This window comes from Thalassophryne amazonica, chromosome 2 (genome assembly GCF_902500255.1).
Source record: "Thalassophryne amazonica chromosome 2, fThaAma1.1, whole genome shotgun sequence".
In the NCBI taxonomy this organism is placed as follows: domain Eukaryota; kingdom Metazoa; phylum Chordata; class Actinopteri; order Batrachoidiformes; family Batrachoididae; genus Thalassophryne; species Thalassophryne amazonica.
In genome coordinates, this window is record NC_047104.1 from 71118813 (window position 1) to 71134587 (window position 15775).

At 42.0% G+C, this 15775-nt stretch overlaps 1 protein-coding gene across 1 annotated transcript in view; it reads left to right on the forward strand.

Annotated features, from left to right (window-relative positions):
* Window positions 1-15775, forward strand: part of galnt2 (UDP-N-acetyl-alpha-D-galactosamine:polypeptide N-acetylgalactosaminyltransferase 2) — a 233169-nt gene that overhangs the window by 143059 nt on the left and 74335 nt on the right. Inside the window, exon 2 of the mRNA XM_034187676.1 lies at window positions 6566-6653. Coding sequence (XP_034043567.1) covers window positions 6566-6653 — 88 coding nt within the window. The remainder of the gene's footprint in view (window positions 1-6565; window positions 6654-15775) is intronic.

Below are 15775 nucleotides of genomic sequence, written 5' to 3' on the forward strand. Positions count from 1 at the left end.
TGCCGATACCGAGTCCCGATCCGATACTTTAAAAAACTGAATGAACAATGAACAAATGCTAAATATATAATATTTTCATTTTAATCACCTTATTTTATTATTTATCACTAAACAGTGCACTTCTCCTTGAGGTAGCTTGAACAATCAAGTAATAATCTACCAGACTTTAAAACAATGTACAAACTTCCATGTTATTTTATTTGTCTAAAAATAAATGTCAAAGGTTCTTTATGTTAAACAAGAAATTATCTAATCTGAAATAACAGGTGGTTTTAATTTATAGATGAAAGGTTTCTAAAGAACCATTTATTGATTTAGCTATTTTAATTACAAGTGTTCTAAACTTTTTTTAAACAGTAATCAGAAATTTTGAGGTAACAAACATCCATCCATCCATCCATTTTCTTCCGCTTTATCCGGAGTCGGGTCGCGGGGGCAGCAGCTCAAGCAAAGCCGCCCAGACCTCCCGATCCACACACACACCTCCCCCAGCTCCTCCGGGGGAACCCCAAGGCGTTCCCAAGCCAGCCGAGAGATGTAGTCCCTCCAGCGTGTCCTGGGTCTTCCCCGGGGCCTCCTCCCAATGGGACGTGCCCGTAACACCTCTCCAGCGAGGCGTCCAGGGGGCATCCGGAAAAGATGCCCGACCCACCTCAACTGACTCCTTTCGACGTGGAGGAGCATCGGCTCGACTCCGAGCTCCTCCTGAGTGACCGAGCTCCTCACCCTATCTCTAAGGGAGCGCGCAGCCACCCTGCGGAGGAAACTCATCTCGGCCGCTTGTACTCGTGATCTCGTTCTTTCGGTCATGAGCCAAATCTCATGACCATAGGTGAGGATCGGAACGTAGATCGATCAATAAATCGAGAGCTTTGCCCCCCTACTCAGCTCTCTCTTCACCACGACGGTCCAATACAGTGCTTTGAGCGTCAGTCCATTTACCATTTGTACAGATCAGTGATTTCTGCCACTAGTTTTACGTGTTTTGGCCCGACGTGTCGTTCCTATTGGACAGCGTGAAGCTACGTCACAGCCCAGAGCGTCGAAAGTTCAAAAGTCAACTTGAAAAGTAAAAGGAAAAAAAAAAAACAGCTTACATTTGCGTCCTGACAGTCCTCACTGTACCCCTCTGATGCTTTATCAGTGTTCAACAAGTTCAGAGCAGCGCAGTGAATGTGAATGAAGACGGAAGCTCTTTAAGACGTGCTCCTAAATGTGATGAGTGTGCACGTCGCTCGTGCACACACCATCTCTTGCTCCGTTTTGCAGACAAACGATCACAGGACAATTTGTTTTGTTTTTTTGTTAATCAGATGACAGATCGTCATCCTGAGGACTTGGTCAGCACCGGGTCCTGCTGCGCACGGAGGGATGACTGAGCAAGAGTTTCGGTGGGAAAGTGTCCATCATCCTCTTGTCATTCCATCGAGGCGTCAGGCTGAGTGTGTAAACACACAAACAGCAGTTCTGCGAAAGAAACTTTGCGCGCGTAACTCCCCCCACCTCTGTCCGGGTTACAATTCCATCTCTTCTTCCCAAATTCATTGCGCAACTCTTGTTCCCTTTGCTCCTCTGGAATCGGTTTCAGCCGTACGCGTGTGCGAGAATGTCTGGTTGAACTTATGTTTTTTCTTTTGTTCAATTAAAAAAAAAAAAAGATTGGGTTGAACTTTGACCGCGTTAGCCTGCTGACAAGCAGCAATGCGCACTCCCATCAGAAGCGTCACATCAAAAGCCGAGCTAAAGCGACGCTTGTGACGCCTCTAAAAAGCAACATGTCTCACGCCTCTGACGCTTCCGACACGTGAAAGGCCCATTAATCTGCAACAATGATCTTGAAATAGCAGCTGATCTAAATAATGAGGATAAAATCTATATCGGATTCCTGATCGGGATGCAACGTCCTATTTCAATCAAGTCTGAAACCACGTGATCGAGCCCGATTTCCGATCATGTGATCGGATCGGGACATCCCTACTAAATATCATTTCAACAAGCAGGTGATGTGGTTATTTCTAATATATCTCATTCATTCCCCCTGAGGCAGAAAAGAAAGTGGATCAATATGGCATTTGGGATTGACTGAAGCTTTAACTGCAGAGAGGAAAAAGTTGGACAGGCTTTTACTCATTTTAGTGACAGTTGTCTGGAGAGGGAGTGAACTACAATAATAGCTGTTCATCTCAGGATATTGATCTATGGGGAACATGGGGAAAGCTGTCTGTGTTGTGTGTTTGTTGAAATTGTGAGGACATACATGTGAGTGTTTCTAAATGCATTGCTGAACTCATTGGAAATAAGTAACAACGTGATGGATGGGAAGGCAACAGAATGATGTGACTGATCAAAACAAGTGAGTAAAAGACTTCAGCAGTTCATTAATGAATGTAGAGCTGCCACGACTAGTCGACTAGTCATGACCACGTCAACTATTGAAACAGTTGACTACTAAATTAGTTGTCATTTGCTTTGAACCTTGAACCAATGAAGAGTGCTTCGATCTGCTACTTTGCTGGATCTTTGCTTTGTTCCTTTTCAGAAGCGGCAACTCCGCATCTTATCCCCTCTCAAAGCCATTAAAATATGTCAAACGTGAGCCACTTTTGTCCGGATTAAAGTGACTAACTGGGACTCCTGTCTTGTTGCGAGAAAGAAACGAGAATCGTCTTTGGTTCTGTTGCTCCAAACACTGCGCTGCCGAGTCAAGTTAGAAAGATAGAGTCCGCTCGGAATTAATAACTTCAAAGCGAATCGCTGTTTAAATCAAATGACACCTCTTTCCAAACGTTGTAATACAAACAATAAACTGCACTTGATCAAAATGTTCTTTCCTCCCAAAATGAGACGTCCTGGCTGACGTGCAGCAGCTCAAGACTGTATGGCTGCAGACCTGGCTGGCTGCAGACTCCAGCAGCCAGCTGAGCTCAGCTCAGACATGTGGAGAGACATCCATGTGGTGAATGTCTGAAAGGAAATACTTTTGACAAAAACTACAGATTTTTTTTCTATCTATGTCCAGAGATCAAGGATCCAGTGACCTATTTCATATTTATTTACTTTAAGACTCAATAAAATGTTGCTGACATAGAAAAGCTGTAAAGCCTACTTTTGTAGCACATAAAAATTCACAGGAGGAATCAATAAGGAATCGGACTGATAAGCAGAATCATTAATGGTATCGATTTCGATAAAATGCGATAAACTGCAATTTACGTATGATCCAACTAGTCGACTAATTGCAAAAATAATCGTAGACTAGTCGACTATCAAAATAGTCGTTTGTGGGAGCTCTAAATAAATGATGTATTCCACTGTACATTCACCCTTTCTAAAAGACATCCAGGATGTGCTTATACAACAGCTTTAGTCATTTGGAGCTTCTTTGAGGGACGTCTAAATAGACGGTGATGGTTGATGCAGTGACGTAATGCCAAACGATAGAAAGTTGGCAGGAATATTTTGTCTTTTTATATCAAAGGTATCTAATAATGGTTACACCTCATAGTGAGCTCTCTTGATTTAAGTTGTATTTCACGTTATTTCATTCATGACCTTTTTGTGTGTGCTTAAATTGGTTGCCACTTTATTTACCACCTTCCATTTTAAGAGGCCATATTGTAGCACCAAGGTAATTCAATTGTTGGTTATGCTCTTCCTACTAGGGCGACAGCTATCAAATATTTTTGGAATAGAGCAGGGGTGCTTTTAAAGTTTACAGTGTATAGAGATCTACCAAGCCATATGGAAAGCCATAGCATAGCCAAAATTTATTGTGCACCAATATATACTCAACAAAAATATAAACGCAACACTTTTGGTTTTGCTCCCATTTTGTATGAGATGAACTCAAAGATCTAAAACTTTTTCCACATACACAATATCACCATTTCCCTCAAATATTGTTCACAAACCAGTCGAAATCTGTGATAGTGAGCACTTCTCCTTTGCTGAGATAATCCATCCCACCTCACAGGTGTGCCATATCAAGATGCTGATTAGACACCATGATTAGTGCACAGGTGTGCCTTAGACTGCCCGCAATAAAAGGCCACTCTGAAAGGTGCAGTTTTGTTTTATTGGGGGGGATACCAGTCAGTATCTGGTGTGACCACCATTTGCCTCATGCAGTGCAACACATCTCCTTCGCATCATCCGTGAAGAGAACATCTCTCCAACGTGCCGAATGCCAGCGAATGTGAGCATTTTCCCACTCAAGTCGGTTACGACGACAAACTGGAGTCAGGTCGAGACCCCGATGAGGATGACGAGCATGCAGATGAGCTTCCCTGAGACGGTTTCTGACAGTTTGTGCAGAAATTCTTTGGTTATGCAAACCGATTGTTCCAGCAGCTGTCCGAGTGGCTGGTCTCAGACGATCTTGGAGGTGAACATGCTGGATGTGGAGGTCCTGGGCTGGTGTGGTTACACGTGGTCTGCGGTTGTGAGGCTGGTTGGATGTACTGCCAAATTCTCTGAAATGACTTTGGAGACGGCTTATGGTAGAGACATGAACATTGAATACACAAGCAACAGCTCTAGTTGACATTCCTGCTGTCAGCATGCCAATTGCACACTCCCTCAAATCTTGCGACATCTGTGGCATTGTGCTGTGTGATAAAACTGCACCTTTCAGAGTGGCCTTTTATTGTGGGCAGTCTAAGGCACACCTGTGCACTAATCATGGTGTCTAATCAGCATCTTGATATGGCACACCTGTGAGGTGGGATGGATTATCTCAGCAAAGGAGAAGTGCTCACTATCACAGATTTCGACTGGTTTGTGAACAATATTTGAGGGAAATGGTGATATTGTGTATGTGGAAAAAGTTTTAGATCTTTGAGTTCATCTCATACAAAATGGGAGCAAAACCAAAAGTGTTGCGTTTATATTTTTGTTGAGTGTAATAACACAATTTTCTGGCACAAAGATAAAGTTTCAGCCCGACTTCCTACAGTGGCTGTAAGGTCACTCTCTAGAGTGGCAGTCACGCTGGCAATAGTTACACTTGTGTGATGATGAGCTGCAGATCAAGCGTGCTCTCTCTTTCCACCTTTTTTTTATTTTCTCCCTGTGCTCAGTCTCACTTCCTGTGCTTTGCCTCTAAGCCACACAGTTGACAGTGAGCCACCCCCATCTGTCAGGGTTGAGCCCAGCAAGCTTCAGGTCATTGATTTAGACATCCTTGTATGTTTGGCACTTTTAGACCAGCTGGGCGTGAGCCCTCAGCCAAATCCCTGTACAACACCTGTTTTTGGATGTGGTGGGATTTCATGCGCTGATCGTGGCCCAACCATTGGAGGCATCTGCGTTCTGGCTGCTACTCTGTTCAGTGCTTGCATGGACTGGCTGTTGGATAGGGATGTTTACCACAGCACTTTAGGTTCCTTTTTCAGTGAGTAAATGTTGCCTAACCTTGTCTTTGTGGATGGTGCTGTGGTTGTAGCAGAATGTTGTGATTGCAGCACTTTGGAACTGAGTGAGGAATCGGGATTGTCTGGATTAGCAATAATCTTGTATCAAAGATCCAGCCTTTCAGTGATTTCCTGACCCTAGCTAACAGAAGTGTGCATGTATGTAATGAAAGTATCGAACTTGCAGAGGTATTCTCTTATCTCAGGCAGTAACATTCATGTCTGAATCCATAGCCTTTTGAAATAGAGAGATGCCTGGAAAAAAGCTTATGGAGTCATACGGAGATGCCTGGAAAAAAGCTTAAGGAGTCATACGGCCGATGGAGAGAGTATTTGATGATAGTGATATCTTTGCAGGAGAAGAAAGGTCCAAGTGTTGCGGGTCCTGGTGCTTCCTGTCTTACTGTATGGTTGTGAAACTTGGTATCTAACTAGTGATCTAAGGAAATAACTAGATGTCTTTGGTACTACAACCCCTGGCAAAAATTATGGAATCACCGGCCTCGGAGGATGTTCATTCAGTTGTTTAATTTTGTAGAAAAAAAAGCAGATCACAGACATGACACAAAACTAAAGTCATTTCAAATGGCAACTTTCTGGCTTTAAGAAACACTATAAGAAATCAGGAAAAAAATTGTGGCAGTCAGTAACGGTTACTTTTTTAGACCAAGCAGAGGGAAAAAAATATGGAATCACTCAATTCTGAGGAAAAAATTATGGAATTATTTTTATGATTTCTTATAGTGTTTCTTAAAGCCAGAAAGTTGCCATTTGAAATGACTTTAGTTTTGTGTCATGTCTGTAATCTGCTTTTTTTCTACAAAATTAAACAACTGAATGAACATCCTCCGAGGCTGGTGATTCCATAATTATTGCCAGGGGTTGTAGGTTTCTGATGTGAGGGAAGGTTGGTTATGACCATTTTGGTCATAATTCTTTTCTCTCATGTTTCTGGCAGCACTGTTTACTGTGATTTTTAGATCTGCAGTACTTTTTTCTGAGTAAATAACAGATTGCACAAACATCGATCTCTCTATCTGTATCTCTATCTCCTCTTTTACTCTGTTCACAACTACTTTCTGAATGTCGGGGTCTTTTTGTCTGATGTGCCTCATTGTTTTTTTGTTGCTTTTTTTTTTTTTTTGTCCTTTCAGGATGATTGGGGCTCTAGTGACCTGTCCAGTAGGAACCAAGTACACAGTTCTGATGACAAGACTCACAGCTTGGAGACTCTGCCACCAGGTAATAAAACAAAACAACCAATCAAACACACAAAAACATCAGCACCTGTCGTGCACGATAGTTCCATTGCTGATAAATAATACATTTTATGGTTAAACATACCAGGAGACAGGACACCATTAATAATTAAAATAATGTAAGTTTCAAGGATGAACAGTTTCTCCTCCTAGGAATTGAAACCATTTCTTATATTCAAAGCTGGGATGTTTGAACAGAATTCTATGTCCACACAGAGTTCATCATCTAATTATCTGTGAGCTTATGTAGCTGTAATGCATGCAGCTATCAGAGCAGTATGCTGTTCAAATCACATCGTGGAAAAAAATGTGGTTTCAGAAGATTGCTTTGAAAGACGATGTGACTTTTGCTTGTTGTAGCCTTTAAATTTTTCAGAATAATTCAAGGATCTATTTAATCTTCCCAGAAACCCAACTATGTGTCTCCACAAAGACTTTGCACAAACATTGTTTCAGTATAACAGCATACAGTGGAGCAGAAAAGTCAAAATAGAAAGAATAACAGAGCAGAAATTTCATATTGAGCAGCCATCCTTGGCTTATTTCAAAGCAGCTCACTCTCCTTCACAAGCCCGTGACCTGTGAAAGCTGAACACACCCTCCTATCTGATCTCGCATCAGAAATTGAATCCAATTTGAATATTGCGTTCGGGGAATTTCAACTTCAGGGTGACTTTATATTCTGTGATGAAGGCATCGCCCACAACATGGAAACTGCAGAATGACAAAGTAGAAGGAAAACAAAGTAAGCCAAGAAAGGGGTGGAAAGCAGTGATTGTTTGAGAATGGGAGAGGAAAAAAGAGATGAGAGGGCAAATCAAAAGGAAAGAAAATTTGAAACTACTATGAATGTCTGGTGGAGGACCAGAAGGAGACTGAAGGAAGAGGTCAGGATAGGGGTTTTGTCCCTCCATTATATACTGTTGCTCAACCGGCTGGGCCCAAGATTTTTGTTCTTTTCTCATCCCCCCCAAGTGCACTTGTTTCCCAGTTCAAGGCTACCCTTTCCCATTCTCCATATAGTGTGGCACTGCATCAGGAAAGGCATTTGGCATAAAACCTGTGCCAAATCAACATGAAGATCCATCTTAGATATGTTATAGTGACCCAGAGTTTAAAGAAAAAAAGGGAGAAACCAAAGGAACTTACTTGTACTTACATGTTCTCCCAGTGTTCACGTGGGTTTGCTACGGGTGAGTCTGCTTCTTCCCACTTGCAAAGACATGCAGGTTAATTTAACTGTAAACTTTAAAGTGTGTGTGTGTGTGTGTGTGTGTGTGTGTGTGTGTGTGTGTGTGTGTGTGTGTGTGTGTGTGTGTGTGTGTGTGTGTGTGTGTGTGTGTGTGTGTGTGTGTGTGTGTGTGTGTGTGTGTGTGAAGGAGTTTCTCTCTCTACTTGATATGTGACCCTGCTGTAGACTGGCCTCATGTCCAGGGTACACCCCGCCTCTCGCAGTTGTATAGCAAAGACCTTTTAATAATAATAATAATGATAATAATAATGACAGTGCATTTCAAAACACCCAAAACACTTTTACAAGTTGTATTATTCATTCACTCGCACATTCACACATTGATGGTGGTAAGCTACTAGTGTAGCCACAGATGCCCTGCGGCAAACTGACAGAAGTGTGGCTGCCATTCTACACCTATGGCCCCTCTGACCACCACCTCATTCATACACAGGCAAGGTGGGTTAAGTAATTTTTTTTTTTTAATTTATTAAGTGTCTTGCCCAAGGACACAACAGCAATATGCATAATATTTTGACTGGTTGGGAGCCGGATTCGAACCGCTGACCCTTTGGTCATAAGGCAGCTTGCTGTACCAACTGAGCTGTTGCCGTCCTCTTTTAATATAAAAACACATTTAAATATTTGATCAACCCATTTAATCAGTAAGTCATTTACAAACACTGCATGTCTGAAGTAGGGCTGAAACCATTAGTCGAGTAATTTGAATAATTTGATTACAAAAAATGTTTGAGGCAAATCCTGTGCCTCGAAGCTTCGTTTAACGTTGTAGTACATATGCCAGGCCTGTGTGTGGCGCTGTAATGCCCCAGAAAAACAGAAGAAGAAGTAGAGCAAGCGCTAATCAAATTAGCACAAAAGCTACAGCTTTCCAGCGTGACAAACAGAGTGAAATAAAGCCTTTTAGGAAAAAGACGGTCCACGCTGATCATCTGAAATAGCTTACTGTGCATTTAAAGCAAAGCAGTGTTTTTTTTTGTTTTTTTTTTTTAAACAGTTTCGTCCGCTGGCCGGTCTTCGCGCGGCGTACAGCTGCTGTCTCTCTCTGCCCGGTGTGAGCAGCTCAGCACTGCCCTCACACAGCTCCGTCCCGGCCACAGTCTCTGGAAGAAGTCCGCACTTTATGTGTGACTCGCAATGAGTGTTTCGCTTTTTAATTTTCGCTTTTTTTGGGCAACACACAATGCTTCACAAACACGGGAACTCAAATAAAATAATAATAATACATAAAGCAGTGACTGCGAGGCTGCATGTTCAACCTCCAACAGAAAATGAAATGCATTGGCTGAATCGCAGAGGGAGTGTTAAAAATAAATTCATGCAGGGACCCAGTCCACCACCTTAATAAATAAATAAATGAATAAAAATGGTTAAATTTTACAAGTTGGGGAAAACAAAAACAGAAAGCCACATCCCATCACCATTTCAGCAAAATGTCTAGACTTTGACTGAGCTCCTGACACCAGGAAAGATCCAAAACTTGTAAAGATGTGAAAAAAAAATTACCCAGAAAAACACAAAGGGATACACTAAATTTGACAGTCTCCGTGGTGACACAGTGACACTGTGCCATGACTTAGGGAGAGCCCTGGACTGTTAATGTTTTAAAACGCAAAAGTACTTTTTATCCGATTACTCGATTAATCGCCAGAATAATCGATAGAATACTCGATTACTACAATAATCGATAGCTGCAGCCCTAGTCTGAAGTTGCTGCTGTAACACATGACAAAGTACAATAAATGAAGCCCACAATGTCCACACCATCTCACTCATTCACTCGTCTTCAACAGCTTACTCCAATTAAGGATCGTGTGGGGGGACTATCCCAGCAGTCATAGGACATTAGGTGGTGTACATCCTGGACAGGACGCCAGTCTGTCGCAGGGCCACAAACAGACAAACAAACACAGTCACACCCACAGGCACACCTACGGACAATTTAAAGTTTCCAATCCACCTGCATGTCTTTTGGATGTGTGAGGAAGCTGGAGCACCCGGAGGGAACCCACGCAAACACGGGGAGAACATGCAAACTCCATACAGAAAGGCCACGGGTGGGAATCAATCCCATGACCTTCTTGCTGTGAGGCAACTGTGCTAACCACTAATCCACAGTGCTGGCCCGTCAACATCATCTTTACTAGTTAAATCATTGAGCTGATTCATTGAGAAAAAACAAAACCACAGGCAGTTTATCATGTATTTCTGAGTTTGTTGATAATAAAATGTACATATTGGTTTTGTGTAGCATGCAAAACTCCTTACACTGGTTGTTGGTTTTTTGTATGTTAGCAGAAGTACCTGAAAGCTTTGTTAGTTCTCTGACTAAAACATTTCCAGGCTTGTTAAATTTACACCCACATGAATCTTTTTTTTTTTTTTTTTACTCCTTTGCTCATTTGGGGTGATTACATTTAAAGTGTGCACATTCTTAATTTGTGGTCACAGTTACCATCAGCTGGAAAAATGACAGCATCAAGTGGTTTCCAGAAAGACTTGTAACAAACATAACCAGTCAGCAGCTGTGGGTGGAAAAGGCCCAGTGACCAAACATATTGAACCACTCAAAAGCACAGACTCAGAGCACCTAAAGCAAATAAACAGCTTGGACTACTAGGATGTAGTACCTGCTGCATTGCCCTCAGGCTAAATGTCAGCCAGATCCCAGGAAGGGAGTAAACTGTTCATCTGCCTTAAGTCTTCATCATACAAAGAGAACAAGACCGTTGAAAGAGAGACAGATTAAAAAAAATCTTTGAAGAGCAGAACACTGAGATAAACACTTGTAAATTGAGAATTTGAACCCCTAATTTCAGCACATTAATGACTTGCTGCCGCTAAACAGAGATATCAGCAAGGACATCAAACACTGACGCATCCTGCAGCGTCTCTGCAGCACTGTTGTCGTCCCGGGCAGATCATCGCAGGCTTCAGCTAATTAGCATGCCAGGCACATTCACATGCTGTCAGCGGAGACACATGCAGGCATTCACCACCTCTGTCGGGCTCGGTCTCTGTGTCTGTGTCTCCCGGGCAGGCACACACTCTTCCACACCGAGAGATAGCGTAATCTCACACTGCCATATGCTTAACACATGTCATTAGCATAGCAGCTGCACACATCTAATTACTTTGGTTATTATTTGTGTATGTCTGTCTCTGCAGTCAGTGATAAACTGTGAAATTAAAAATGGCAAGTTTCTCTTTTTAGTGTGCAGTGATCAGTAATCTGCTCAGACAGGTGCAGTGTGTTTTGTTTTATTGAAGCTGTTGTGTGTTCCAGTCTCATTGATTAGGGTGGATTAAAAATGCCTCTACCTTTTTAGTTATTTAGTTAGTTACTTTTCTGAAGGATGTGCACTGCATCGTAATTGTGCTTTTTTTTTTAGTAGCTTTTTGCCTTCACTGAATTTTGTTCTGCATATTTTTGTGTATAACTGGCATAAATTTCATGTCTGCGTCCCACCATGTCTTGTTGCTGCCTTGTCAAGAAGATGCTTGACAAAATTCTCACATCAGGTTCGGGCTGCTCCCTATATTTTATACTCCTTCTGAAGTATAATCCTGTTCACTACTGTGACACATTCTCAGCCTTTGTGAAGGTTTGAACATTGTCACAGTCTTTGATTTTTATTTTTAAATTCATTTTATTTATTTATTTTGATCAACTGTGTTCATTACTTTGATCAAAAAGGCTGTTTTCACCTGCAGCTGGTTTTGGTTGTGGTTGTGGTGTCATTAATCATTAGTTTCATCATTAATTGTGGGGGTAGGAACATATGGAGCTAAATCAAGGCCAAAAGTTTTGTAATCTGAAAATAAAAAAGATTGAAAAACTAAATTTTGAAACTGAAAATTCAATGTTTGTTCTTACCGTTTACCAACTGCTACACATCAGTCACAATAAACAGCTTTATCTCGAGGGTTTAAAGCCTCTTAATAAGCTTTTATTCTCTCTATTTTCTTTCACGCGCCAGCCGCGTAGTAAATAAATGATGGAGACGGGAGCAGAGTCATTATCTATCAAATTACCCACGTTTCCTGAAAGCAACATCATGTGAGGACTGATTTCTCTCCTGTCACTCACATTTCCACGCCCTCTCAATTGAAGCCACGCCCTCCCACGCCAGAACGGGGCCAAAAGTTTGAAACTGAAAAAATAAGATCTGAAAGTGAAAAAAAGATCTGAAGGTGAAAAAAATAAATGAGTGAAAAAAAATTATTTGATCAAAAAAATTAGAGCAGAATCAAAAATTTATTTAAACTGAAAAATATATATCTTACGCTTATTTTATTTTGATAATACTTTTCAAATGATTATAAAATTCAAGAACAAACATTGAATTTTCAGTTTCAAAATTTATTTTTTCAATCTTTTTTATTTTCAGAATACAAAACTTTTGACCTTGATTTAGCTCCATAGGAACACAGCTGCTGTCCGCAGTTAATGAACACTTATCACACTGAATGCACTGCATTTATATAGCACTTTTTCATCTGCATCAGACACACAAAGTGCTTTACAATTATGCCTCACATTCACCCATTCACAGAAACACACTCACACAGCGATGTCAGGGTGCTGCCATGCAAGGTGCTCACTACACACCGGGAGCAACTGGGGATTAAGTACCTTGCCCAAGGGCCCTTAGTGATTGTCTGGTCAGGCTGGGGTTTAAACCGAGGATCCCCTGGTCTTAAGCCTAACGCTTAACAACTAGACCATCACCTCCCACCTTCTACTTTTATTAGTCATTTCTGAGATGGTAATGTCCTCTTTTACTGAAGTACATTGCCATACAGCCACTCTTCTCCAAACTCTGAGGGAGACAAGACAGCGTGTGGTGCATGTGCAGAGCTTTGTATGGTGAAACAGGAAAAACTACCTGTTTGTGGACAGTATGCAGCACACCGCAGAAGAAGAAGAATGTAGCGACAAGTACTGACTACATCAGAACACAGTTTTACTCACTTACTCATCTTCAACTGCTTATCCGAGATCAGGTCGCAGGGGCAACAGCTGTAACAAGGGACCCCAGACTTCCCTCTCCCGTGCCACATTGACCACCTCTGATTAGGGGATCCCAAGGCGTTCCCAGACCAGTGTGGAGATATCATCTCTCCACCTAGTCCTGGGGCTTCCCTGGGGTCTTCTCCCAGGTGTACATGTCTGGAACACCTCCCTAGGAAGTAGGGGTGTGCAAAATAATCGTCATGACGATGCATCGCGATACTAATGTTCGCGATCTACTGCATCGATTCTTGATGCCAAGTATCGATTATTAATTAAAAAAATGAATAAATAAAATTGTATGAATGGTTGGCCAACATCAAATCAATTTTATTTATATAGCGCCAAATCACAACAAACAGTTGCCCCAAGGTGCTTTATATTGTAAGGCAAGGCCATACAATAATTACGGAAAAACCCCAACGGTCAAAACGACCCCCTGTGAGCAAGCACTTGGCAACAATGGGAAGGAAAAACTCCCTTTTAACAGGAAGAAACCTCCAGCAGAACCAGGCTCAGGGAGGGGCAGTCTTCTGCTGGGACTGGTTGGGGCTGAGGGAGAGAACCAGGAAAAAGACATGCTGTGGAGGGGAGCAGAGATCAATCACTAATGATTAAATGCAGAGTGGTGCATACAGAGCAAAAAGAGAAAGAAACACTCAGTGCATCATGGGAACCCCCCAGCAGTCTAAGTCTATAGCAGCATAACTAAGGGATGGTTCAGGGTCACCCGATCCAGCCCTAACTATAAGCTTTAGCAAAAAGGAAAGTTTTAAGCCTAATCTTAAAAGTAGAGAGGGTGTCTGTCTCCCTGATCTGAATTGGGAGCTGGTTCCACGGGAGAGGAGCCTGAAAGCTGAAGGCTCTGCCTCCCATTCTACTCTTACAAACCCTAGGAACTACAAGTAAGCCTGCAGTCTGAGAGCGAAGCGCTCTATTGGGGTGATATGGTACTGTGAGGTCCCTAAGATAAGATGGGACCTGATTATTCAAAACCTTATAAGTAAGAAGAAGAATTTTAAATTCTATTCTAGAATTAGCAGGAAGCCAATGAAGAGAGGCCAATATGGGTGAGATATGCTCTCTCCTTCTAGTCCCTGTCAGTACTCTAGCTGCAGCATTTTGAATTAACTGAAGGCTTTTCAGGGAACTTTTAGGACAACCTGATAATAAAGAATTACAATAGTCCAGCCTAGAGGAAATAAATGCATGAATTAGTTTTTCAGCATCACTCTGAGACAAGACCTTTCTAATTTTAGAGATATTGCGCAAATGCAAAAAAGCAGTCCTACATATTTGTTTAATATGCGCATTGAATGACATATCCTGATCAAAAATGACTCCAAGATTTCTCACAGTATTACTAGAGGTCAGGGTAATGCCATCCAGAGTAAGGATCTGGTTAGACACCATGTTTCTAAGATTTGTGGGGCCAAGTACAATAACTTCAGATTTATCTGAGTTTAAAAGCAGGAAATTAGAGGTCATCCATGTCTTTATGTCTGTAAGACAATCCTGCAGTTTAGCTAATTGGTGTGTGTCCTCTGGCTTCATGGATAGATAAAGCTGGGTATCATCTGTGTAACAATGAAAATTTAAGCAATGCCGTCTAATAATACTGCCTAAGGGAAACATGTATAAAGTGAATAAAATTGGTCCTAGCACAGAACCTTGTGGAACTCCATAATTAACCTTAGTCTGTGAAGAAGATTCCCCATTTACATGAACAAATTGTAATCTATTAGATAAATATGATTAAAACCACCGCAACGCAGTGCCTTTAATACCCATGGCATGCTCTAATCTCTGTAATAAAATTTTATGGTCAACAGTATCAAAAGCAGCACTGAGGTCTAACAGAACAAGCACAGAAATGAGTCCACTGTCTGAGGCCATAAGAAGCCAAAAACAAGTGGAATACAACTTCAAGTCCAGTAGATGTCGCCATGGAGGTGTTGACGCCCGCTGCCTTCATGCCAACAGCATTTCCGGCTGCGGGATACTGCGACGCATCTCTTAAAAACAACATGGAAGAAACAAAGAAAATCCCACCGCTTCCCTCAAATTTTAAATCTGATTTTTGGGCGCATTTTGGCTTCAAAAACAAAGAAGGTAAACAAGAAATCGACATGACAAACGCACTTTGCAGACACTGTAACACGGCAATGAAATACTGTGGGAACACAACAAACTTAAAGGCACACATGCGGAGGCACCATCCAGAAAAACAGCAAGAGCAGCCAGCACCGCAACCGATGATAAGACAAACAACCTTTGATTGCAAACTAGCCCCTTTATCTACACGTGCCAAGAAAATCACCGAGTCGATTGCTGAGTTTATTTGCCAGGATTTACGGCCGTACAGCGTGGTAGAGAACAGTGGGTTCAAAAAAATGATAAGCACACTCGAGCCTCGCTATGTGATCCCGAGCCGAAAACAATTCACAGAAGTAATGGTCCCACAGATGTATGAAGCTACAAGTTAAAAAATCCCTTGCCTTCGCAGAAAGTGTTGCCCTAACATGCGATGGGTGGACTTCGAGAGCCATGAAGTCATACCTCACCATAACATCACACCACATTGACGAGGGCTGGGAATTAGTTTCCCATGTGTTGCAAACCAGGGCTTTGTTTGAGTCCCACACCGGCACCAACATTGCCCAGGTGCTGAGAGCGGCACTGGAAGAATGGGAGTTAACTAACAAAGACCCTGCAATAGTAACGGACAACGCATCGAATATGACCATCGCTGCACAGCTGGCCGAATTGCCACGTTTCAGGTGTTTTGCTCACACACTGAATTTGGCATCCCAGCGTGCCTTGAAACTCCCCACTGTCA